The sequence below is a fragment of the Gymnoscopelus microlampas genome (genome assembly GCF_963454915.1).
Source record: "Gymnoscopelus microlampas genome assembly, chromosome: 7".
NCBI lineage: Eukaryota > Metazoa > Chordata > Actinopteri > Myctophiformes > Myctophidae > Gymnoscopelus > Gymnoscopelus microlampas.
Window position 1 is genome coordinate 56448914 of NC_139944.1, and position 25042 is coordinate 56473955.

Consider the following 25042-nt stretch of genomic DNA (forward strand, 5'->3'; position numbering starts at 1 on the left):
TTTTCTGTTCTGGCCCCACAGTGGTGGAATGAACTTCCCACTGATGTCAGGACAGCAGAGTCACTGCCCATCTTTCGCCGCAGGCTGAAAACCCACCTCTTCAGGAAACACTACCCTTCCTCTTTGCCTGGCCTACTTGTTGTTAACTAGTTTAGGAACTATTGTTGTATTGGATTGATTAGCTCGTGCTCATTTGATTTGGCTATTTTATCTCATGTGCTTGAAAGTAGATAGCTGATATATTGCACTTTTACCTTAGCGCTAGGTATACTCTTGGTTGCTTGTTTTTACAGGAAATACACTTAAGACCTCTGGTGATTAGTAGTTTCGTTCCCTACCTATGTTGAATACACTTATTGTAAGTCGCTTTGGATAAAAGCGTCTGCTAAATGACTGTAATGTAATGTAATGTAATGGGGGTCCCAGAGATAGAAATGCCATTAATTGGGGGTCCGTATAGCCTAATGCATGTCAAACGGGGGGGCCCTTAAATTACAATGATTGAGAATCACTGCTAGAGCCGTAAAAATCTTCTCTTATGGGGGTCCCTGGCTTATCTTTTCAAATGGGGGTCTGCGGGCTAATAAGTGTCAATTTGGGGGTCCTTGACATGAAAAAGTTTGAGAACCACTGTTGTATGGGTATAGGTAACAGCTTCTCCGCCATATGTGTAACAATAAGCATATCTGGAGCCAATTATAGCAGAGACAGTACAGTACTTTGACAGCCTTTTTGGTCATCATGTTGTTGAAGCCCTCTAACAACCAGTCTGTGGGTATAATGTCCTAGGCTGCCACATATAAAAACAAATAGTCTGCACCTATAGACAAATCCACAGACGCGCTGCCTGTAGCTGCCATTGCTGTGATGTTGCGGTGCGGAGCGTTGACACCGCAGCTATGGCTGCCTACAGGCTGTCTGTGGATTGGTCTATAGCCCAGCTCTGAGATGGTATGTAGGAGAGGTTGATATTTAATGGCCGTGGTCATAAAGGTTTCCTCTAGGCTGGGCTCAAAGGTGCAGACTGTCTCTAATACAGACACTTCTCTGGACGCATGCACGTGCACACAGAGTAAAAAAAAGAAGACGTAGTGACTATTCCATTTTAGACTATAGTTATATCATAATTAAAATAAATGTAGATTCACAATTGAACACTGAAGACTTTCAACCTGGTGTCCAGGCTATGTTGGTCATGTCATTCTAGGTGAACCTTTCCAAAAGGAAGGAGATCACATTGAATCCACTAACCTCTGTTTCACTGGGATGTCCAGACACTTTCCCATCACTGTGATCCTCCAGGCCATGGGGGGTGCTAATATGTTCTCCTCCTCCTCCCCCTGTGAACGTCTCCAGGCCAGTCTCTCTGGTCTCCACAGCCCCCCAATGCATCCATGCAGCTCCTTCCATCTTGTCAACCAGCTGAGAATGTTAGGCCCTGAAAAGAGGAGACTTCAATACGCTTGCTGCCTTTCTCTCTGGCAGCTTCATAGAGAATGTAGCATTTTCCTACGATTACAATGTTTCATTTCAACAATGATGTCCACCCCAAGGGGGGTCCCCACATGAGTCTGGGGGGTCCCCAGATGATTAGCTTAATGTGCAACATTGTTTCCTCTCACTCAACAGTAAACAAACTAACATACAGCATAAGTGTATACAGGGTATCTGCACATTGATTACTTTTGACCATTACTGTTTTAAAAGTAATGAACAAACTATACTATAAAACATTGTTAAGCATTGGCCAAATTGTCAAATATTACCTAAGAAAGAGGCAAAGAAAATAGCTGATCTACAAGCTCAAAACGGCTCGAGTATTTATCTGTGGAACAGAGTCAAACTACATGTAAAGCCTCAACTCTCCAAGTGCTTGTCAGGGTGGGGGGTCCCAGTTAAAATATGATTACATTGGGGGGGGTCCCAGTTAAAATATGATTATATTGGGGGGGGTCCCAGGTATAATATGATTATTTTGGGGGGTCCCAGTTATAATATGATTATTTGGGGGGGTCTCGGCCTGAAAAGGTTGAGAACCACTGTATTAAAGTATGCATCTTAATGAATAAACATAAATATATATATAAGAAATAATCAAACTAAATGTCATTGTTAATAAACAAAGTCATTGGTAACCATTTTGTCATTTCATTGTTATATTCAATGTGTCGATGCAACGTGTTGTGAGCTTGTAGATCTGCTCATTTAAAAAGTGTTGTGAGCTTGTAGATCTGCTCATTTAAAAAGTGTTGTGAGCTTGTAGATCTGCTCATTTAAAAAGTGTTGTGAGCTTGTAGATCTGCTCATTTAAAAAGTGTTGTGAGCTTGTAAATCTGCTCATTTATAACGTGTTGTGAGCTTGTAGATCTGCTCATTTATAACGTGTTGTGAGCTTGTAGATCTGCTCATTTCAAACGTGTTGTGAGCTTGTAGATCTGCTCATTTAAAACGTGTGCCTTAACATTCAAACAACTGGTCTGAATTAGCCTTAGATCAAGACTATCGTAGATGTATTTTAATAGTCTGACTTTTACTTTCGTATCTACAAGAATCTTAGCTCCACCCATCACCCCCACAGTCTGTCCTGGAATGTCACCAGTGAAGCCCTTATTTCTCCAAACATGTACAAATACTAAATATAAGGTGTTTACCCGCTTGATCCAAATGTTAACTAGGTGTCCGGTGTGTTTGTGTAATGTATTAATCCATATGTTTCAATAAAGAAGTGTTTTAATCCCGTCTGTGACCAATTCTGTCTGAAGTTCACAATGGGTGGTAGTGACGGGGCGCATCCGGTGAAAGCTAGAATTACACTCAATGTAAACGAGGGAGAAGAAATTACGTTCGGTCACAGACGGGGTTAAAACACTTCTTTATTGAAACATATGGATTAATACATTACACAAACACTCCGGATACCTAGTTAACATTTGGATCAAGCGGGTAAACACCTTATATTTAGCATTTGTACATGTTTGGAGAAATACGGGTTTTACTGGTGACATTCCAGGACAAACTGGGGGGGGGGTGGAGCTAAGACTCTCGTAGATATAAACATGTAAAACATCGTCTTGTCTTGATCTAAGACTACACCGTTGTAACGTTAGATGCTAACGGTGGCTAACGGGGAGCAGCAATAAATACACAAACATTATTATAAACTAATAAACAATAATAATAAACACAGCTTTGACTCACCACTTAGTGCAGATAAATAATCACCAGGGTTACGAAACGTAAAAAAAAACGCAGACGAGTCTTTGCTGTTAGCATTAGCATTAGCATTAGACCCAAGTGTTGCTAAGCTCCTCCTCTTCCTCTGCAGGGGAGACCAATCGATGATCAAAGAGTCTCAACAAGCAGATCACAGATTCTCTGATCCTTTTTATCTTTCACAGGATTTCTGTTCATTCATTTATTCTCACCACATTGTTTATGATTTTATATTCATTTAATTTCTACAACTCATTTATAAATGTAGTGTCTTAATGTGTCAGTTTTACCAATAACCTGAAACTATGATAAAGTATTAACAATATATAAATGATATCAGATCTATAGATTATCTTGGTAGTAACCTTGGTGGTTTTAAAGGATATCAGATCTATAGATTATCTTGGTAGTAACCTTGGTGGTTTTAAAGGATATCAGATCTATAGATTATCTTGGTAGTAACCTTGGTGGTTTTAAAGGATATCAGATCTATAGATTATCTTGGTGGTTTTAAAGGATATCAGATCTATAGATTATCTTGGTTGTTTTCCACAGAAGGTCAACCTGTAGAAAGTCTGCTTTCTATTTACTGTTGTGTTCAGAGCTCATCTCTGCTCTACATACTGTGTGTGTTGTTTCTCCTGTGTGATACTGCCCTCTTGTGGACTGCATTAATAATTACTGCACGGATAATCATCCATACCTCAATGCTTGAGTGAAACACTTCACTGCTTCTGTTCTCTGGACTATTTATAGGAGTCAGAGGTCTGGTTATATATTGGTAGACATTTTATTTAGACATAATATATATATATATGTTATTTAAACATCTTTATTTTTTAGGCCACGCTGAAAGTCTACCACAGCTTACATGGTATTATATGGTCCTCAATGTTCAGGTGTCACTGCAGTAAGTTCTAATATACATGGACTGAAAAGATTCTGCTGATTGAAAAATAAAGCAAGTTTAAAGCTGTCTTTGAGGAGGAAATGTAAAATAGACAAACAGCCTCGATGAAAAAAAAAAAAAATGTATTTCAAAGGCTACTGCAGCTACTGTTGTGATTTATGTCTTCATCAGGGGATTTATTTGTGATAAAACCCTCATGAATACAACAAGACAAACTGTTGGCAGTGAAAACATATTTGTTTGCATCAGGCTGGTCAGGTGTTACTATTTGACTTTTCTTCTAGGTCAAACGGTGTGCTGAGACACACTGGTATGTGTCCTGAGACAAGTCCAGGTGTGACTTGGGATTATTATTATTATTGCAATATATTAAAAGTAGTAAATGATCTTAAATAATTAATGTACTATATCAGTTCATTTCCCAATACAGAGGTACATTAATGCTATACCCTAGAACAGTGGTTCTCAACCCTTTTCATTTCATGGACCCCCAAATGGATCAAGGAACCCAGAAGGTCCCTTGAACACTGTACTATACAGTATATTAGGGCTATAGCTCTTTATGTGTTTCTGATAATATTATTGTTCACTCATTTGTATGTCTGTGGCAGAAATAGAATTTTGACAAAAATGTCTACAACAAGCCAGCATGGTGATGACCCCTGGGTCCATTTGGTTCCATGTTAACACTCTCAGAGTTACAGACCTGTAAGGGTTCACTGGGACCCCTGATGGTCCCCAGACCTGACATTGAGACTCAGTGAGCAAAACTAATATCTAATCACTTTCAACATGTCATTATAGGTGAACCTTTTAAATCTAATTTAATACAATTATGGGTATTTATTTGTATTATTTTCCCACAAATGTTTAAGCAGATCTATGTGAGCTTGTATATCTGATATTTTCATTATGAATACAAGTGTTGTGAGATTTTGACAAAACATTAAGAGCAGTACAGAACTAGTGCAACAGAAACACATAATAAAAGCACATTAGTATCCAATTAAAATGAGTTAAGGAGTTGAGAATTAGAATAATAATAAAATAAAATGAGAGCAGAATCAATAACCTCAGTAAAAGGCAGTGACAAACAGAAAGGTTTTCTGTTTTCATTTCAAAGAACAAGGATCAAGGACATTGAGTGATTTAAATCAAGTTCTCCTCAAAACCACTGGAGAGGTAATGAGTGCACACAGGTAATGCAGGTGTAAACACAGCAAAAATAAACACACTTAGAAGAATGATATGGATTCACAGAGTTTATTTACAGAATATTGCTCTCGTAACATGACAACAGTGGATTTTTGTGAAACAAAGCCTTTACAGAAACAAGGAGGATAGCCCAAGCTGTTTGCTACTGCAGTTTACAGTTACGTAACCACGTTACATGGACTATGAAAGGGATTCTCAAAGTAGGGTCAGGGCCTGATAGCATTATTGAAGCTCATTATAAAAGGAGATTTGTATACAATTAAAACTAGTTAGACTTGAGCATAGTAAATAATAATAAAATATAATATAAAATAGAGGCATGGGCAAACAGAAAAGTATACTGACCTTTTTAAAGAAAGTGATATAGATGAGATAGGAGTTAAAGTTCATACGGTTACATCCAGTTTTAGTTTTTTTTACAATCTAATTTAATTATGCTTCTTTTTATTTAAAGACCAGCTGCTAGAAGCTACTGAGATGAAGGAAGACAGAAGTATTCTGTTCACATTTAAGACGAAGACTGTGTCCATAGCGACGTGATACCAAGTCCTGTTACAGACAGCACAACCAGTTCTGGAGCATTGACTAGAAACTGTGCAAGCAAAGGGCTTTTAACCTGTATGAATCCTCATGTGTTTCTTCATGTTAGCACTAGTGTTAAAGCTTTTGCTACATATTGTGCAGGAGGCCTTTTCACCAGTATGAATCCTCATGTGTTCTTTCAGAGTGTTAGCTCGGTTAAAGCTCTGACTACAAACTGTGCAAGCAAAGGGTTTTTCGCCTGAATGAATCCTCATGTGTTTCTTGAAGTTAGAACTAGTGCTAAAGCCTTTGCTACATATTGTGCAGGAGGCCTTTTCACCAGTATGAATCCTCATGTGTTCTTTCAGAATGTTAGCTTGTGTAAAGCTTTTGTAACACACTGTACAAGTAAAGGGCTTTTCACCTGTATGAATCATCATGTGTACTTTCAAATGTTGAGATCGTTTAAAGCTTTTGCTACAAACTGAACAAACAAATGGTCTTTCCCCTGTGTGAATCCTCAGGTGTCTGTTCAGATCAGCCACAGATTTGCCACAGACTTCACAACAAAAGCTTTTCCTTCCTGTTTCACTCCTCATGGATGGTGTTTGTTTTGATGATTTCAGGTCCTGGGACAGCTTGTTGCTCAATGACAATCTTTGTCCTTCCACGTGTTGTGTGTTGTGTGATTTCAGTGTGTTTAAAGCTGACTGCTGTTCACTGGTCTCCCGCTCATCACTGTCTTCAGTATCAGATTCAGAACAGTGTGAAGAGAGGAGCTCGACATCAATAGTTGCTTGTGATGTTCCACAGTCCTCTACATCAGCTTGTGTTTTCATGTGTTCAGTTGATGTGCTGGCTAGAGGCTCTGTCTCTCTGTTTTCATCATCATCTTCACTTTTCACTGCTAGTAATGTCAACGATGACCCTACAGCCTCCTCTGGTCTTTGAAGTAACTCCTCCTGCTGTTCCTCTTTAATCTGTGGAGGTTCTAGTTGCACCTGGACCAGACTGGGACTCCTCTCCTGCTGTTCAGGGGAAACCTCCTCTTTAAGCACTTGAAGGAGCAAGAGAGAGTGGGCGAGACAGGGAGACAATTAAACTTAATTTTGATATTGTCAAGGGACACTTGTCATACTGTTTGTGTACAGTTCTAAAGATGAATTACTATGAAGTACTATGCAACTGTACTGACCTACAAATCCATAAACAGGTGTTTACAATCTCAAACCATTACATTTGACAGACTCATTTTGGTACGCATTAGGCCCCGGTACCACATAACTCTGAGTGTACAAATGGAACTGAAAAGGACCTGTCCATTTGGTTCCATTTGTACACTCTGAGTTACAGACCAATAAGGGTTAATTTGGTTCCTAACTATAAACAAGGTACTGGGCACTTGGAACAAGACTGACAGCATACAGACACAGTCTGCTTGAATAAAAAAAATTACAAAGATGTTTTGCTCTGGCTCCTCATCTGAAAACAGAGTCGGTGGCCAAATTAAATAGATCTGCCACAATAATAGATGATAAGACTGGCAGATAGGTTGCACCAGAATGCAGTCTTTAAAGATCCAGTAGTTAAAAAAGCAATCACACCCAGTGTGAAGTGGGCGGTGTGTGGTCATCACAACACGACTCACTTAAAAATAATATATATACATACTAAATTAATTTTAGGATCATTTATTTTTTAAGTCCTTTTGGCTTCAATATGACCATAGTAATATTTTCTTCCATCTTTTTGTCCTCATCGGCTGTCTGTTCTCTGTCCTTTGACCTCATGATTTTCATTTTATCGTTTTTTTATTGCTTTTATCATTTCAGCTATAGGATTCTTCTTTACGTTTCCCATCATCACTTTACCCACATAGAGCTCAAGTGGAGTTAGGAGGTGTTTGACCATTAATGTGGAGATCTCTGTGTGTGTGTGTGTGTGTGTGTGTGTGTGTGTGTGTGTGTGTGTGTGTGTGTGTGTGTGTGTGTGTGTGTGTGTGTGTGTGTGTGTGTGTGTGTGTGTGTGTGTGTGCGTGCGTGCGTGCGTGCGTGCGTGCGTGCGTGCGTGTGAGAGACTCACAGCCTGTCTCAGTGTCAGTGCAGTAGATGGAGGTCATGCAGGCAACAGTCCTCCAGGGGGCAGCAGAGCTCAGGTCCTGACAACAAAAAACAAGTGATTAATCATTTAGAGGTGAACTATGATTCATAATAAAGTTAATTAGAGTCAAACAGTGAAGAGGAAATATTTTCATAAATGTTGCAACAAACAAGTCGTTTGTGGAATGGATGCTGCTGCATGTTGTACTGATAGGTGTCACTGATAGGGACATCTATAAATGGAGAACCGGAGCGCTCAGCACCTGTATTGTACGTTGCCCTGCCATAAAACATTCAGTACCACGGGTTGTGAGCTTGTAGATTGTCTATTTGCTGCTGGGGACCCCCTGGAAGCAGCTCAAAGACTTTTTAAAGGTTCTATGACATTCATTTTCACTTTTTTAATTTTTTATGTTTCTTTTGGGGTTTTATGTCCTAAATTACACCCATTCAGTGGATTTTCTGTGGTCTGGGGTTTTCTGAATAATTTGACTGAAAAGTAATCTGAGCTTGGCCCTTCGGCAGTGAGGTCACAGCCGATTAATCCCGCCTACTCTCCTCCTCGCCCCTCCCCTCCCCTATCCTTTCCTTGGGGGGGGGGGGGGGGGGGGGGGCAGAGGCGATGATTGACAGGCAAAATCCCTCAACAGCGACACCCGCAGGCAAAGATTTCTTTTTTCATTGCAGTTGAAAAGGCTTTATGTGAGAGAAAAACACCTGCCATGGATCAATGGAGTGAATTTTTTGTTAAAACTTTCTATACACGTTTGAAGGACCATGACAAAGACTTTTAATGTGTGGTAAAACTGAACGTCATGAAACCTTTAACCCTATGTTATGCTTCAGTCATTAAAACAGACGTTTTTGAATTTTATTTGCAAGATGTCAACAAAAATCTTGAAGAATGTGGAATACTTCTGAACACAAATCTTCTCTTATTCGTGTCCCTGGTCCCCAGAAATACCTGGGACCGACCGCTCAGAGGACGCCGGTTCAACTGGGGACCTCAGGGTAACAGGACAGGTGGGCACCAAGGCAGAGTGGGCACCACGGTGTTAAGTTGGCTATTTTTTTCCAAAATGTAAAAAAAGTAAAATACACATGATTAGAACATGCTTAAACACATTCGACAATTAAGGTCTAGGATTTCTACAATTGCTCCAAAACCTGTATATCCAGTCATTTTTGGGGCATAAACAAGAAGTTGAAGGATAAAATTGGAGTCTGATAATGAGCTTCAAGGTGGCGCTATAACAGGCCGATCTGCGTGAAACTTTGCACACACACTCCCTAGAGGCCAAGGAAAAACCTCTGCCCTGCATTCTTCACATCTACCTTTCATAGCGCCACCACGAGGCAAACTTTCGAAAATAAATTGATATTACTCCATCAGATTTTGTCCAAACATCATGCAAATCACAGTATCTCTATAGTCATGTGATCAAGATCTGTCTGACTTTTTATATTCCATCCTGATTGACTAAGAATCACAGCTAAAGTGCCTCGAATCATGAACGCAGCGTGCGATCGGCGTGAAACTTTGCATGCACATTCCCACTAGGCGAAGGAAGAAATGCCAACCTTTTCAAATTGGCTTTTCAAATTAATTAATCATCCATACCTCAATGCTTGAGTGAAACACTTCTGTTGATTTTTGCTAAACACATTTTTTGTTGTGTGCCTCAAAATGCCTCAAATCATGAATACAATTGCTGATTGCCATGAAAAGGCCGGGGAAGAAATGCCACCCTTTTCACATTGGCCTATTATAGTGCCACCAGGAGGCCACAATAACCTCAATGACCTGGTGGAGACCTGTGACTTTATCTAGTTAATATGTGATTTAGATTTAGCCACAGAATTGCCTCTGATACTGACAAATAAGATCGTGAAAAGCATTACGTTAGTACATCGTTGTGAACTTCTTACCTCTGTCTCACTTTGTCTTGTGACTGTCCCGGGGGTTTTGAGTGTTGGGAGATGGTGCCTTTGACTTTTCCCTGTCCGTGGTGCTTTAGAAGGCGATTCTCCACTCCGTTCGTCTGTTTGGGGTGGTGTAGCTTTGGGTGTAGTAGTTGTGGGTTGGCTACTAGCGGGCGGTTCGGGACCAGTTTCTTCAGAAAGTTTCCATTTGTTGAGTGTTAATAACGACTCCTCTATTGTTTTAATTAGTCTGAAGCACTGATTGCAAATACGAGATGATTTGTTGTCCTGTGGCTGCAGCTGTAGACCCACTGACAACAGGCGCTGAAATATGCTTTCGTTGTCAGGTCCTTCACGTTCGTAAATGTTCTTGGTGTGCTGTAAACGAGCGCCTTTCCGACAATTGCAGAGACGGCAAAAATCGTTTACGGCGGATTCAGCCATTTCAGCTTGATTGCTTGTAGTTGCTAATGTTGGTAGAGGCTGGAGAGGACAGCCTACAAGGACACACATATTAAAGGTATAGTTAAGGTTACATTCATAAAACCATGACATATGTCTTCATGATACAATTAGCATGTCACTCAGTACTCTATGGCAGGGGTCTTCAACGTTTTCAGGCCAAGGACCCCCTAGCTGAGAGAGAGATGAAGCAGGGACCCCCCACTATATATTATATAAAATTGTGTTTCAGATTAAAGTTCTTTTTTTTACTCAGTCTGCTCTTTTGTCCCTCTACACCTATAGCCTCTTTGCCAAAAATAGCTTTAATTAGCAATTAGTAATTAATTAGCAAATTAGCAAAAAAGAGGCAGAAGGCCCCAAAGTGTCTTAAGACAACTTGTTGTAATTTGACACTTTAATTAAATTGAATTGAATAAGATCTGTCTTTAAAATACTGTATAGCACGTAGCTTGTAGATCGGCTACTATAAACATATGATTCTGTAAATACAGACTTCTCTCTGTAGTAGTCAGTTGAAACATCCAGTTAATAAAACAGTACATACCTATCCTGTACAACTTTGATACAGGTTGCAGCATTGCATCAAACAGTCCATGTCTCTGGTCCATCTCTCTCTGTTCCTCTGACCATGTTAATGATCTTTTGGAGGCCATCTCTCTTGATAGCGTAAATCTCTCCCTGTGGTGCTCTGTGGAAATAGAATAAATAACATTTAGTTTTCATTCATAAACCTTACATACCACAGAGAAGATCACTGAAGAGCTTCAACAATACAGTGGTAGTATAATGTTCAATCAACATCACATTTAGAAGAATTAAATAGATCTACAAGATCTACAACAGCTTGTAGATCTGCTATTTTCAGCTATTGTTCCCCTCAGAAAGGAATTCTAGGGTTCAAGGGGTTAATGTAAAAAAACTAAATCCTATCACGCAAAGATTTGGCGGACCCCCTATAGTAGCTCTGAGGACCCCCTGTTGAAGTCCCCTGCTCTATGGGTATAAGTAACAGCGTCTCCGCCATATGTGGAGCCACTTATAGCAGAGACAGTACAGTACTTTGACAGCCTTTTTGACTCCTTTTTGGGCATCCCAAGTTGTTGAAACACTCTAACAACCAGTCTGTGGGTATAATGTCCTAGGCCGTTGGTTCTAAAAATGGGGTCCGGGGACCCCCAGGGGTCCTTGAGGGAGTTCCAGGGGGTCCCCAGCTAAATGATGGATAGTTAGGAAAATGGACCCTTATGGGTCTGTAACTCTGAGAGTGCACAAATCTCAGAGTTAAATTAACATTGATTTTACAATATAAATTGGGGTCGCAGAGATAGAAATACCATTAAATGGGGGTCCGTAGCCCTAATGCGTGTCAAACTGGGGGTCCTTGAAATTGAAACGGTTGAGAATCACTGCTATAGAGCCATAAAAATCTTCTCTTATGGCAGGAACCCCCATATCTTTTCAAATGGGGGTCCGCGGGCTAATAACTTTCAATTTGGGGGTCCTTGACATGAAAAAGTTTGAGAACCACTGTCCTAGGCTGTCAAATATAAAAACAAATAGTCTGCACCTATAATAGCCCAGCTCTGAGATGGTATGTAGGAGTGGTTGATATTTAATGGCCGTGGTCATAAAGGCTTCCTCGATTGAACACTGAGCATGTTCAACCTGGTGTCCAGGCTATGTTGGTCATGTCATATTAGGTGAACCTTTTCACTTAAAAGTATATTGGAAATACTCAAGTAAAATAAACTTAAAATTGTACTCATGAGTACATGTCCTTAGTTACGTTCATGCTTATGTTAAATTGGGGGTCTTTGACATGAACATGTTTGAGAACCACTGGTTTAAGCAACATTATGAAACAAGCCTAAATAAACAACTACACTTTAGAAACAATTAAAGTCCAAAAAACACAACCTGCAACGAGCAATATTTACAAGATACTTTCCATAAAAACAACATTATGACAGCTTGATAACATAGTGTGTTGATGGAATCCACCCATACAAACATTATGACTCTGATAACACATTGTAAAGCTAGCATTGTTGTGCTAGCGATGCTAACAATAAACATTCCTATCAGGGCAAATTCCTTAACATTCAGAAAACTGGTTTAAATTAACCTTAGATCAAGACTACGAGTCTAAACCCCCCCCCCCCCACCACCAGTGTGTCCTGGATTGTCACCAGTAAAGCCCGTATTTCTCCAAACATGTACAAATAAATATAAGGTGTTTACCCGCTTGATCCAAATGTTAACTAGGTATTCGAAGTGTTTGTTTGATGTATTAATCCATATGTTTCAATAAAGAAGTGTTTTAATCCCGTCTGTGGCCAAACAATATCCCCCCCCCCTCGTTTACTTCCTGTTTACATTGAGTGTAATTCCGGCTTTCACCGGATGCGCTCCGTCACTACCACTCATTGGGAACTTCCAACAGAATCGGCCACAGACGGGATTAAAACATTTATGGATTAATACATTACACAAACACACCGGACACCTAGTTAACATTTGGATCAAGCGGGTAAACACCTTATATTTAGCATTTGTACATGTTTGGAGAAATAAGGGCTTTACTGGTGACATTCCAGGACAAACGGGGGGGGGGGGGGGGGGGGGTAGAGCTAAGACTCTCGTAGATATAAAAAATGTCGAAATCGATTAAATGCATCAACGATAGTCTTGATCTAAGGCTATCTAATGAACAATAATAATAAACACAGCTTTGACTCACCACTTAGTGCAGATAAATAATCACCAGGGTTACGAAACGTAAACAAAACCGCAGACGAGTCTTGTTGTTAGCATTAGCATTAGCATTAGACCCAAGTGTGTTGCTAAACCATGTGCTAAACTCCTCTTCCTCTGCAGGGAAAACTAATCGATGATCAAAGAGTCTCAACAAGCAGATCACAGATTCTCTGATCCTTCTTATCTTTCACAGGACTTCTGTTCATTCATTTATTCACCACATTGTTTATGATTTTATATTCATTTAATTTCTACAACTCATTTATAAATGTAGTATCTTAATGTGTGAGTTTTACCAAACCTGAAACTATGATAAAGTATATACAATATATAAAGGATATCAGATCTATAGATTATCTTGGTAGTAACCTTGGTGGTTTTAAAGGATATCAGATCTATAGATTATCTTGGTAGTAACCTTGGTGGTTTTCCACAGAAGGTCAACCTGTAGAAAGTCTGCTTTCTATTTACTGTTGTGTTCAGAGCTCATATCTGCTCTACATACTGTGTGTGTTGTTTCTCCTGTGTGATAGTGCCCCCTAGTGGACTGCATTCATTACTGCACGGATAATCATCCATACCTCAATGCTTGAGTGAAACACTTCACTGCTTCTGTTCTCTGGACTATTTATAGGAGTCAGAGGTCTGGTTATATATTGGTAGACATTTTATTTAGACATAATATATATATCTGTTATTTAAACATCTTTATTTTTTAGGCCACGTTTTTTTAAAAAGCTGTCTTTGAGGAGGAAATGTAAAATAGACAAACAGCCTCGATACAAAAAATAATGTATTTCAAAGGCTACTGCTGCTACTGTTGTGACTTATGTCTTCATCAGGGGATTTATTTGTGATAAAACCCTCATGAATACAACAAGACAAACTGTTGGCAGTGAAAACATATTTGTTTGCATCAGGCTGGTCAGGTGTTACTGTTTGACTTTTCTTCTAGGTCAAACGGTGTGCTGAGACACACTGGTATGTGTCCTGAGACAAGTCCAGGTGTGACTTGATTACGGGGCCAGAGCTCAGCTCTGGACCTGTTTTGTTATTGGCATTATTCTGTTTCTGCCACTTTTCGCAGTTCTGGCTGAACCGTGCTGTCGCTTTTCGGCCATATGGTAGATGGTCATGAAAAACGATCAAGAAATAATTCTCACACTCATTCGTCAAAAGGTGGCGCTATAGCACTCAATTGAAAAATGCCAACTTTGAACAGGTACAACTCATGCCCTGTTTAACCTACAGCCATAAAACTTTGATACACACATGCGTCTACTCATGATGAACAACTTTCACATTCACATTCTTTTGACCTCTGACCTTTAGATCTCCCACCATTTTGAATTATATGAAAAACAGTCATTGGCTCCTAACTTCTGCATTTTTTCACTTATGGAAAATCCGTTGCAAATTTTTGTAGGCAGTGGTCCAAAGTTCAAGTGTTAAACGCTTCGTGCAGATTGCTCAAAAATCCCAGGAGGAAATAGATTTTAACTATTGCAGTTTTATGAAAATTATTCATCTGCCCCTAACACATACATGCAAGACTCACATTTCTTTGAAACGTTGCAGTAATGTAGAGAGTCATTCTAAATATCACTGAAACCAATCTCACTCCAATTGGCCCAAGGGGGGCGCTATAGCATTTTTTTGAATATGCAAACTTTAAACAGGCAAAAGTCATGCCTCGTTTGGCCGAAAGTCGTGAAACTTACTTACACTTGTGCCTTGACTCATGAGGAACACATCTATCGCTTTGACCAGTAAGCTCCGCCCTTAGATTGTCCGCAATTTTGAGCAGTTTGAAAAACACTTAAACACAGGATTTTTCAACTATTTGCGTGAAACTGTATCATCTGTCTGATCTCCTTTTTCATATTTCCTTGTCTGTTGGTCCAATGGCGTCTCCCTTAAATGAGTGCCTCACAATCTGCAGGTCACCAGTTCAAGCCTCACTTGGTTCATTTAAGTTGAATTGCAAACAACATGACTGTATCAATGAATAAATGTGCAAATGGTAAAGATAACCTGAAATTCTTATTTGAGAGTATGTTTTTTCAATGTAGGACATTCATTCTGAAAATAGCCGATCTACAATCTCAACACTTTTCAGATAGCAACGTGTTTCTGAGCTTGTAGATCGGCTGCCTTCACTGTTTTCGGTTGCAAGGATTTCTCTATTGGTAAATGGTTTGTGAACGAGTGATCTTAGTGTTGGCTTGGTTCATGACAGAAGGCAAGAGTTTATGATCTTCAACAGACAACATCAGCCTGGACAAAGCTATAGCACTATAGGTAGTGTTGCAGCCTATTAGTCCGAAGGTTGAGAGTTCGATTCCTGTTAATGGCAATAGGTTGAGATGTCCAATCAATCCATTCTGTTTCCATCTCTCTCTCTCTCATCAATCTATACCATTTCCATGGCTCTCTCTCTGTCTTCAATCTATTCCGTTTCCATGTCTCTCTCTCTCTCTCTCTCTCTCTCTCTCTCTCTCTCTCTCTCTCTCTCTCTCTCTCTCTCTCTCTCTCTAGTTTCCATGTCTGGCCCCGTATTATCGCTGCTTGCAGCTATATTTATTATTATTATTCTTGCAATATACAAAAAGTTGTAAATGATCTACACTTTAAAATCCTCAGTGTTCATTTAACTCTTCAAGGAACCCAGAAGGTCCCTTGAACACTGTACTATACAGTATATTAGGGCTATAGCTCTTTATGTGTTTCTGTTAACAACTCATTCACTGCCAGAATTATTTCTGGCCTGTTTGAACACCGCCAAGATTTTTCATTGAAAAAAAAAAGTACTCAGGAGCCGAGATACAGAATTTTTAAGTTTTAAGTTAACAAGGAAGTGGATGGGAGTCTATATCTTCGAAAAATCATATCTCCTTGGTCTTTGGGTCAAAAAAAAAAAAAAAAATCTAAAAAAATAAAAAAATAAAAAAAATATTTTTTTAATTTTTATTTTTTTTTTAAAAAGTCGTTTTAGTCGTTCTTGGCAGGCATGGCTTATGGACAGAAGTCGTTTTAGTCGTTCTAGGCAGTATATGAGTTAATATTATTGTTCACTCATTTGTATGTCTGTGGCAACAATAGAATTTTGACAAAAATGTCTACAACAAGCCAGCATGGTGATGACCCCTGGGTCCATTTGGTTCCATGTTTACACTCTCACAGTTACAGACCTGTAAGGGTCCACTGGGACCCCTGATGGTCCCTGGACCTGACATTGAGAACCAGTGCCCTAAAATAATATCAATGGTTGGTGGTGTGGATAATCAAGACACAGCCCCTAAACATCAAAACAGAAACAACACATTTCAAATGGGACCGCCATTACTGTTGTGCAATAATACCATGCTGCTTGCAGCGTATCACGTCAGAACAAAAGACAAAACAGCACAATTTTCATCTCACTGACAATTGCAAAACATGTCCACAACATTCATATCACTCAACATATACTTTGATTTAAGTGAAATTAGCGTTTTGTAACTTAATACATGACAAATCGCGGAGCTGTGTGTGACACATACCATAACAGGAAACTCAGCAGCTTAAGGGGGCGGGGCTGCTGGTTTCCAGTGACTAATATAAACACCACCCGCCACAAGGGGGCGCAGTTACACCAGAGGGAAAATAAAAGGGAGCCTTGCATAGAGTAACAGAATACACGTGAATTTTGACGGACTTCAAACACAATAACAACCCTGTTACAGAGGCACAGGCATAGGCAAGGAAATGTTCTCTGACTTTGGACGTATTTCCACGGGAAATCCGTGGGGCAGCTGTTACGAACGTTCAGGGCATACTTGCCAGTACTGGCCTATATATGGAGATCCCCATAAATGGAGACGATCGACCGACGAAGTCGTCATAGAGACCCAAGACGTGTCATAGATATGGAGTCTGACATCAGCGAACCCTTCCCAGAAACTCCGAAAATGGAGATATCCGTCGCGTCCAGGACTGACGTCATGGTCCCATATTTGGGCATAACTGATATAGGCAGCTCCATATATGGAGATGTCTGACACTATCTGACACCACCATAGTGACAGGGGCACAGCCAGCAGTATAAAAGGACCCTGGATGCCCTGGCCAAGCAGTCAGGAACTTTTGGAGACAAATTGCCCTACCTTCTAAAGACTTCTCTTTTAATTAGTTGCTCTGATTCAAAGTGGTGCTGGTGTGTGAAATGTTTCACTGGACGATACATCTGAAAGGGAGACGTAGGCATTCCGGCCCAGCTGCTGTGGTAGTTGGACACAAGCTGTACTCATTTGATGTTTGCAGTACAATCTTGCGGAACAACAGTGATCAGATTGAAGTCCACATTTTCAACACAGTGTCTCTACGGTGGAGGAAGTTGCCCCCATGGACAGATGGAAGAGGAGAACGTGACCTTGAGGTTCCCTGCGTGCGCACGTACCACACAGCTGTTCTGGTGGAAGATATTGTCTACGTCTGGGGGGGATATCCTTGGTGCAACGTGCTTTATTCATTTGATGTTGACAACCACAGATGGTCCAAGCCCAATATGTCTGGTACTGTTCCGGAGGAGAGGGAGCACCACTCAGCCTGTGTCTTGAGGAAGGTCATGTATATCCATGGAGGGCAAACCAGGCTGACTGGAGACACTAATGACATCCACAAGTTTGACACCACCACAATGGTCTGGTCTTTAATTAACACCACAGGCACTCCACCATCTGTTTCATTAATTCACTCTGCCACCATCATTGGGACAAAGATGTTTGTATTTGGGGGCGATCCGGGCCACGACAACAACATCAGAGTGTTTGACACAGAGACCAACTGCTGGCTGAGCACGACTTCTTCTGCACAGCTTCTTCCAGAAGGACGCATGGCTCATTCAGCCTTTACCTACAATGGAGAGCTTTACATATTTGGTGGACGCGACAACTCAGACCATACCTTCAATGATGTGTGGAAATTCAATCCACAGACCTTCTCATGGAAGAAGATTGAGCCCAAAGGGAAAGCCCCGTGTGGGATGTCTTGGATGGCTTGTTGCATGGTGGGAGATTGTATCCTCCTCTTTGGAGGAATGGATGGTAATGGTGATGACCTGTATGTCTTAGATTTAAGTCCAACACTGAAGACACTATGCAAGCTAGCAGTTATTCAGTACGGTGTGGAGCAGTCTGAACTCACACATGACATCAGGTGGGAACTGGCTGTCATGACTGCCAACAAAAAAGATACAAACTGTAATGGCTATTTCAGAATAACAGCAGCGGGAGATGTTGTGTGGAGAGCACGGAGGAGACATAAAAGGACGTGAGTGTAGTCACACCAGCCACCGAGAGTTGGAAGCCGAGGTGTGCCTACTACAGAGAACAAAGAGGGAAAGCCATCGAACCAAGGGGAGGAAGAGAGCGAAACCAAAACCCAACCAGATGACCACGGAGAGCGAGACTGGACCATAACGGAGCGTAATTTGCACAACTTTATAATTAATTTTATAGTTGTTGTGTAAATTATTGCTTTGTGTGTTTTAGTTAGGTTTTATTAGTATAGTGTTTATTTTGATTGTTTTTAAGGCGCAGATGCCAATGTATTAGGGACCCAATAAATGTTACTAACCTGTTTGATACACTGAATCCGTGTCCAGTCTCTTAAGGGATTTTAAAGTGTGTGTTCTCTTAACAAGTATTGAACTTACCATAACTCGAACCTGTGAAGCCTGTGAAAGTTAAAAGTGTATTTAAAGGGGACCATCCTCTATAAAAAAGGTGGCGTTGTCGACAAACTACAATTCAGATTAGGCTCACAATAATTACGCACCCAGCACTTTACTGTGCATTGATATTTTATTGTTGTGAGTTTGATTTTGAACTATTTATTAAGAACAAACAGAGTGTGCAATATCGCAAGATAATTGCAAGTCAAATGTGATACAATTTCGGCCTTGGTCACACTTTCATCATAGAAACAAGTGGGCTTATAACCAAAACCATCCATGTTCTCTGGGAGAAGTGGTGTTCCGTGTAGAAATATTGTTAGTGGGAATGAAAACATAGTCGCACCACCCGGAAGTGGAGCGGTGAAGGCAGACCAAAACCCCGGTTTCCTTGCGCACGGGTCCTGCATCGTCATTGTCCCAGAGCCAACTGACATAGGAACAAACAGCAGAGGTCGCTGTTTTTCCTTTTCAGTTGGCTCTGGGTTCCCAGATTGATGCAGGTGTAAACACAGCAAAATAAACACACTTAGAATTATATGGATTCACAGAGCTTATTTACACAAAACTGCTGATAACATGACAATAGTGGATTTTTGTGAAACAAAGCCTTTACAGAAACAAGGAGGATAACCCAAGCTGTCTGTGGAGGTGCAATAGGCCTGTTGGTGAGTTGGTGTCTCATGAATAGAGCCGTCAATGGAAGGAATTGCAACATACAGGTTGGGATGGCCTCCAAGTTGCTTGTGGCTAGCTCGCCTCACCCTCACACTTTGGCCTCACTTCCACATCACCTACCCTCACTTCCTCTTCTCTTGATGTGAATAAAGACCCTTTAACTGTGAATAAAGACCCTTTAACTGAATAAAGACCCTTTAACTGTGAATAAATACCTTTAACTGAATAAAGACCCTTTAACTGTGAATAAATACCCTTTAACTGAATAAAGACCCTTTAACTGAATAAAGACCCTTTAACTGTGAATGAATACCCTTTGACTGAATAAAGACCCTTTAACTGTGAATAAATACCCTTTAACTGAATAAAGACCCTTTAACTGTGAATAGATACCCTTTAACTGAATAAAGACCCTTTAACTGTGAATAAATACCCTTTAACTGAATAAAGACCCTTTAACTGAATAAACACCCTTTAACTGTGAATAAATACCCTTTAACTGAATAAAGACCCTTTAACTGTGAATAAATACCATTTAACTGAATAAAGACCCTTTATCTGTGAATAAATACCCTTTAACTGAATAAAGACCCTTTAACTGTGAATAAATACCATTTAACTGAATAAAGACCCTTTAACTGTGAATAAATACCCTTTAACTGAATAAAGACCCTTTAACTGTGAATAAATACCCTTTAACTGAATAAAGACCCTTTAACTGTGAATAAATACCCTTTAACTGAATAAAGACCCTTTAACTGTGAATAAATACCCTTTAACTGAATAAAGACCCTTTATCTGTGAATAAATACCTTTAACCGTTTGTTTATAAACATACTGCTGGGTCACTTAATGTTTTGTGCAAAAGGTTTTAGAATCCATCAGCCACTGTGACTGGTACATACACAACAGCAACTGACTCCACTTTGAAAGATATTGATTTCCAGTATTTTTTGTGTCACGCTAAATGTAGTATAGTAAGACACGCTTTAAAGGTAGTGTATTAATGCTTAAGACTAAAAACTATTTAAAATCAAGGCAACACAGGTTCTGGGTGCCGTGGCAGCAACACAAAGATTAATAAACACAACACACGTAATACTAAGTCAAAATAATATGGAAATTAACACAAACCATACACAACACATATACATTAATCAAATAATCAAAATAACACAATCACAGCAAAATAAATAAATCACACCCAGTGTGAGTAAGCGGTGCCTACTCTGATGAGTGTGTGCTGTCATTCAGGCGGTACACATCTATTTGATGTGTGGGCGCTGGCATTCAGACGGTACTACTCTATTTAATGTGTGGGCGCTAGTATTGAGGCATTTTTTAACTCATTTTAATTACTTTTAAGTATTTGAAACAACTTTTTGTCCCATCCTGGACAACAGTGTTTTGAGACGTATTGACTTTTACTGCAACAAAATGAATTGTAAACTTTTCTTCTGCGCGGAATCAAGACTTTTTCACTGCGGAATCCTGGGGGGACTACTTTGCCCTGAATGATAATAATAATTATAAGGATAATTCCTTTTCAACAGGTCGTTCATGAAAGTCCTTGCGGTCTTGTTTCCAATGAGAACCTGTGAGCAATTAGGGGTTAAGAGTCTTGCTCAGGGACAAATTTCATTTCATCGACACATATGCTGACCTGGCCTGGAATCGAACCTGGGGCAACCAGGGCCTCTGGCTCCCTAGGCGGGAAACCATTCAGCTATGGCCGCCCCATGAATCCTCATGTGTGCTTTTAGAGTTTCAGTTCGGCTAAAGGTTAGACTACAAACTGCGCAGGCGTGCCTTTCACCTGTATGAATCATTGTGTGCATTTTCAATTTTTGATGTAGTCTAAAGCTTTTGTTACAAAACAAACAAGCAAAGGGCTTTTCCCCTGTATGAAGCATCATGTGTACTTTCAGAACTTCAGGTTGGCTAAAGCTTTTGGTACAAACCGAACAAACAAATGGTTTTTCCCCTGGATGAATCCTCATGTGTTTTTGCAGATTTTGACGACTGCTAGATCTTTGGCCACAAATTGAACAAGTAAATGGCTTTTCCCCTGTATGAATCCTCATGTGTCTTTTCAGATGACCTTCGGTAGCATAGACTTTGACACACTCTGTACAACAAAAGCTATTTCCTTTTTCTTTCTTTCTTTCTTTTTGCTTTCCTGTTTGACTCCTCACGGATGGTGTTTGTTTTGACGATGTCATGTTCTGAGACAACTTGTTGCTCAAAGACAACTGAACGTATGAAAACACAACACAAGGCACAGCAACATGTGTAATGACACAGGTTGAGGTGCTGGCTAGAGGCTCTGTCTCTCTGTTTTCATCATCATCTTCACTTTTCACTGTTAGTAATGTCAACGATGACCCTGCAGCCTCCTCTGGTCTTTGAAGTAACTCCTCCTGCTGTTCCTCTTTAATCTGTGGAGGTTCTAGTTTCACCTGGACCAGACTGGGACTCGTCTCCTCCTGTTCCTCTTTAATCTGTGGAGGTTCTAGTTTCACCTGGACCAGACTGGGACTCCTCTCCTCCTGTTCCTCTTTAATCTGTGGAGGTTCTAGTTTCACCTGGACCAGACTGGGACTCCTCTCCTCCTGTTCCTCTTTAATCTGTGGAGGTTCTAGTTTCACCTGGACCAGACTGGGACTCCTCTCCTGCTGTTCCTCTTTAATCTGTGGAGGTTCTAGTTTTACCTGGACCAGACAGGGACTCCTCTCCTGCTGTTCAGAGGAAACCTCCTCTTTAAGCGCTGGAAGGAGTGAGAGATCTAGGAGGTGAGAAGAGGTAAAGTTTAACATAGTGTGTTATCTGATTGTATCAGCTTGATTCTTATACTTGTTGTTTTAGAATGATTTGTATATCCAGGGGTTCACATAAATGTTTTGGTCTAGTTCTCAGAAGAGCACCTGGAGATGTTACTTGGTGCGCACCAAATAAATGGTAAATAGGGGGGGGGTGCTGCGAGAGAAATAAGGACGCTCCACCGGTGCGTTTCAATGTTGTTGCGCCTAAATCCCGCCGTTTTTTCTTTCTTCTCGCCGTTTTGTGCTCTCCCCTAGGTTGGTGCCCTGTGCTGCGCTGCTTTTATCAGCCAGACTGGGACGTTCACGGCATATCTTGCACCATCACGGCGCGTTCATCATCGGTGACGAGTGCCTGCAACCCAGCCAGCAGCAGCTTGCTTCTTGCGAGTCGCGGGACTGACTGGGTCAGGATTCGGGGCCACACTCACACAATCACGTGCATTGCAGCATGCGTCCCCTCCACCTCCCGCCTCCTCCCCATGGGTGTGTATTGTGTATGGCCGTGCATCACCGTGCGTGTGTGAGTGTGGCTTCAGGAAGTAAATTCCTAGCCTAGATCTCCAGGCTTTTATTTTTTAGTTTTGCTAAAAAATGAAAGCTTTGAAATTCCTGTCCCAGCTGTTGGTACGCAAAAGCGCCTCGCGTCGTCTGATGTGTCGCGCAGCATTTATTTTGGCGACGGGCATGTGCACCTGCGCACCAGTTATGTGCTTTTAAGCGTCCTTGGGTTTCTGAAAGGCGCTATATAAATCCAAGTTATTATTATTATTATTATTATTATGTGCACCGCTGTGTATATCGTCTTTTTACATCGTCAAGCGACACAAATGTGTGTGTACTATGCCAGTGGTTCTCAAACTTTTTCATGTCAAGGACCCCCAAATTGACACTTATTAGCCCGTGGACCCCCATTTCAAAAGATATGCCAGGGACCCCCATAAGAGAAGTTTTTTTTTACGGCTCTAGCAGTGATTCTCAACCATTTTAATTTCAAGGACCCCCAGTTTGACATGCATTAGGCTACGGACCCTCATTTAATGGCATTTATACCTCTGGGACCCCAATTCATATTATAAAATCAATGTTAATTTAACTCTGAGAGTGTACAAATGGAACCAAATGGACCCTAACGGGTCCATTTGGTTCCATTTGTACACTCTCAGAGTTACAGACCCATAAGGGTCCATTTGGTTCCTGTCCATCATTTAGCTGGGTACCCCCTGGAACCCCCTCAAGTACCCCTGGGGGTCCCCGGACCCCACTTTGAGAACCATGGTACTATGCAATCGCACTGACCTACAAATCAGTAAACAGGTGTGTCCAATCTCAAACGTTTACATTTGAGGGACTCATTCTGGTACGCATTAGGCCCCAGACCCACATGACTCTGAGTGTACACATGGAACTTAAAATAGGTTGTGCCATGGTTTTGCACTTTTTCTGTTTTTCATGTGTCTATGAGGTTGATAGACCTTTATTAACTCATTGAGTGCCAGAATTGCCAGAATTATTATTTTTTTACGTTGTACTATACTAGTTCTTTTTACAAAAAAAACAAAAAGTGCTTAGGAAGCGAGATACAGTCTTTTTCAGTTATAGGTTAAACAAGGAGTGGATGGAGCTGCACATCTTCAAATCTTATTGATATCTTGGGTTCTGAACATGTTTTTCCAAAAAAAAAACAAAAAAAAAAAAACCTTTTCAGTGTAATGGTTTCCCAAAAGATTTGGTGTAATGGTTAGTAACCATTACACCGGCAATAACTGATCTACAAGCTCACAAGCTCTACAACTTTGAACTTTTTGAATTTTGCTATTTATTTGAGGCAAATGTTCAGCTATAATGACAAGCCCATGAGAATAGGGATGCTAGGGTTCATGTGGTTAATGACATACAGTAGGTATTCAAAGATTGGTTTGAGGCTCTGTGTGTGTGTGTGTGTGTGTGTGTGTGTGTGTGTGTGTGTGTGTGTGTGTGTGTGTGTGTGTGTGTGTGTGTGTGTGTGTGTGTGTGTTACTCACAGCCTGTCTCAGTGTCAGTGCAGTAGATGGGAGTCATGCAGGCAGCAGTCCTCCAGGGGGCAGCAGAGCTCAGGTCCTGACTCAGGGCTGCTGAGTCGTAGGAATTCATGCAGTGCTGAGGAAACATGTTGTGACTGGATAGATGGACATCACTGGTAGACATCTGCTTTATACAGTACACACACACACACACACACACACACACACACACACACACACACACACACACACACACACACACACACACGCACACACACACGCACACGCACACACACACGGTGTCCAGGCTATGTTGGTCATGTCATTCTAGGTGAACCTTTCCAAAAGGAAGGAGATCACATTGAATCCACTAACCTCTGTTTCACTGGGATGTCCAGCCACTTTCCCATCACTGTGATCCTCCAGGCCATGGGGGGTGCTAATATGTTCTCCTCCTCCTCCTCCTCCTCCCCCTGTGAACGTCTCCAGGCCAGTCTCTCTGGTCTCCACAGCCCCCCAATGCATCCATGCAGCTCCTTCCATCTTGTCAACCAGCTGAGAATGTTAGGCCCTGAAAAGAGGAGACTTCAATACGCTTGCTGCCTTTCTCTCTGGCAGCTTCATAGAGAATGTAGCATTTTCACAAATGTACACAGGTAGCCTACGGTTACAATGTTTCATTTCAACACTGATGTCCACCCCCAGGGGGTCCAAATGATTTTTGG

General features: G+C 40.9%; 1 protein-coding gene across 1 annotated transcript in view; it reads right to left on the minus strand.

The window, feature by feature from the left end:
- LOC311048667 (uncharacterized protein) overlaps positions 1 to 24779 on the minus strand; it is a gene marked incomplete at its 3' end in the record, with an annotated part of 44661 nt that extends 19882 nt beyond the window's left edge. The window contains exons 1-2 of the mRNA XM_084061928.1: positions 24693 to 24779; positions 24339 to 24501 (exon numbers count right to left, since the gene is read on the minus strand). Coding sequence (XP_083918054.1) covers positions 24339 to 24501 — 163 coding nt within the window. The 5' untranslated portion in view covers positions 24693 to 24779. The remainder of the gene's footprint in view (positions 1 to 24338; positions 24502 to 24692) is intronic.
- Between the last annotated feature and the right edge of the window lie 263 nt (positions 24780 to 25042).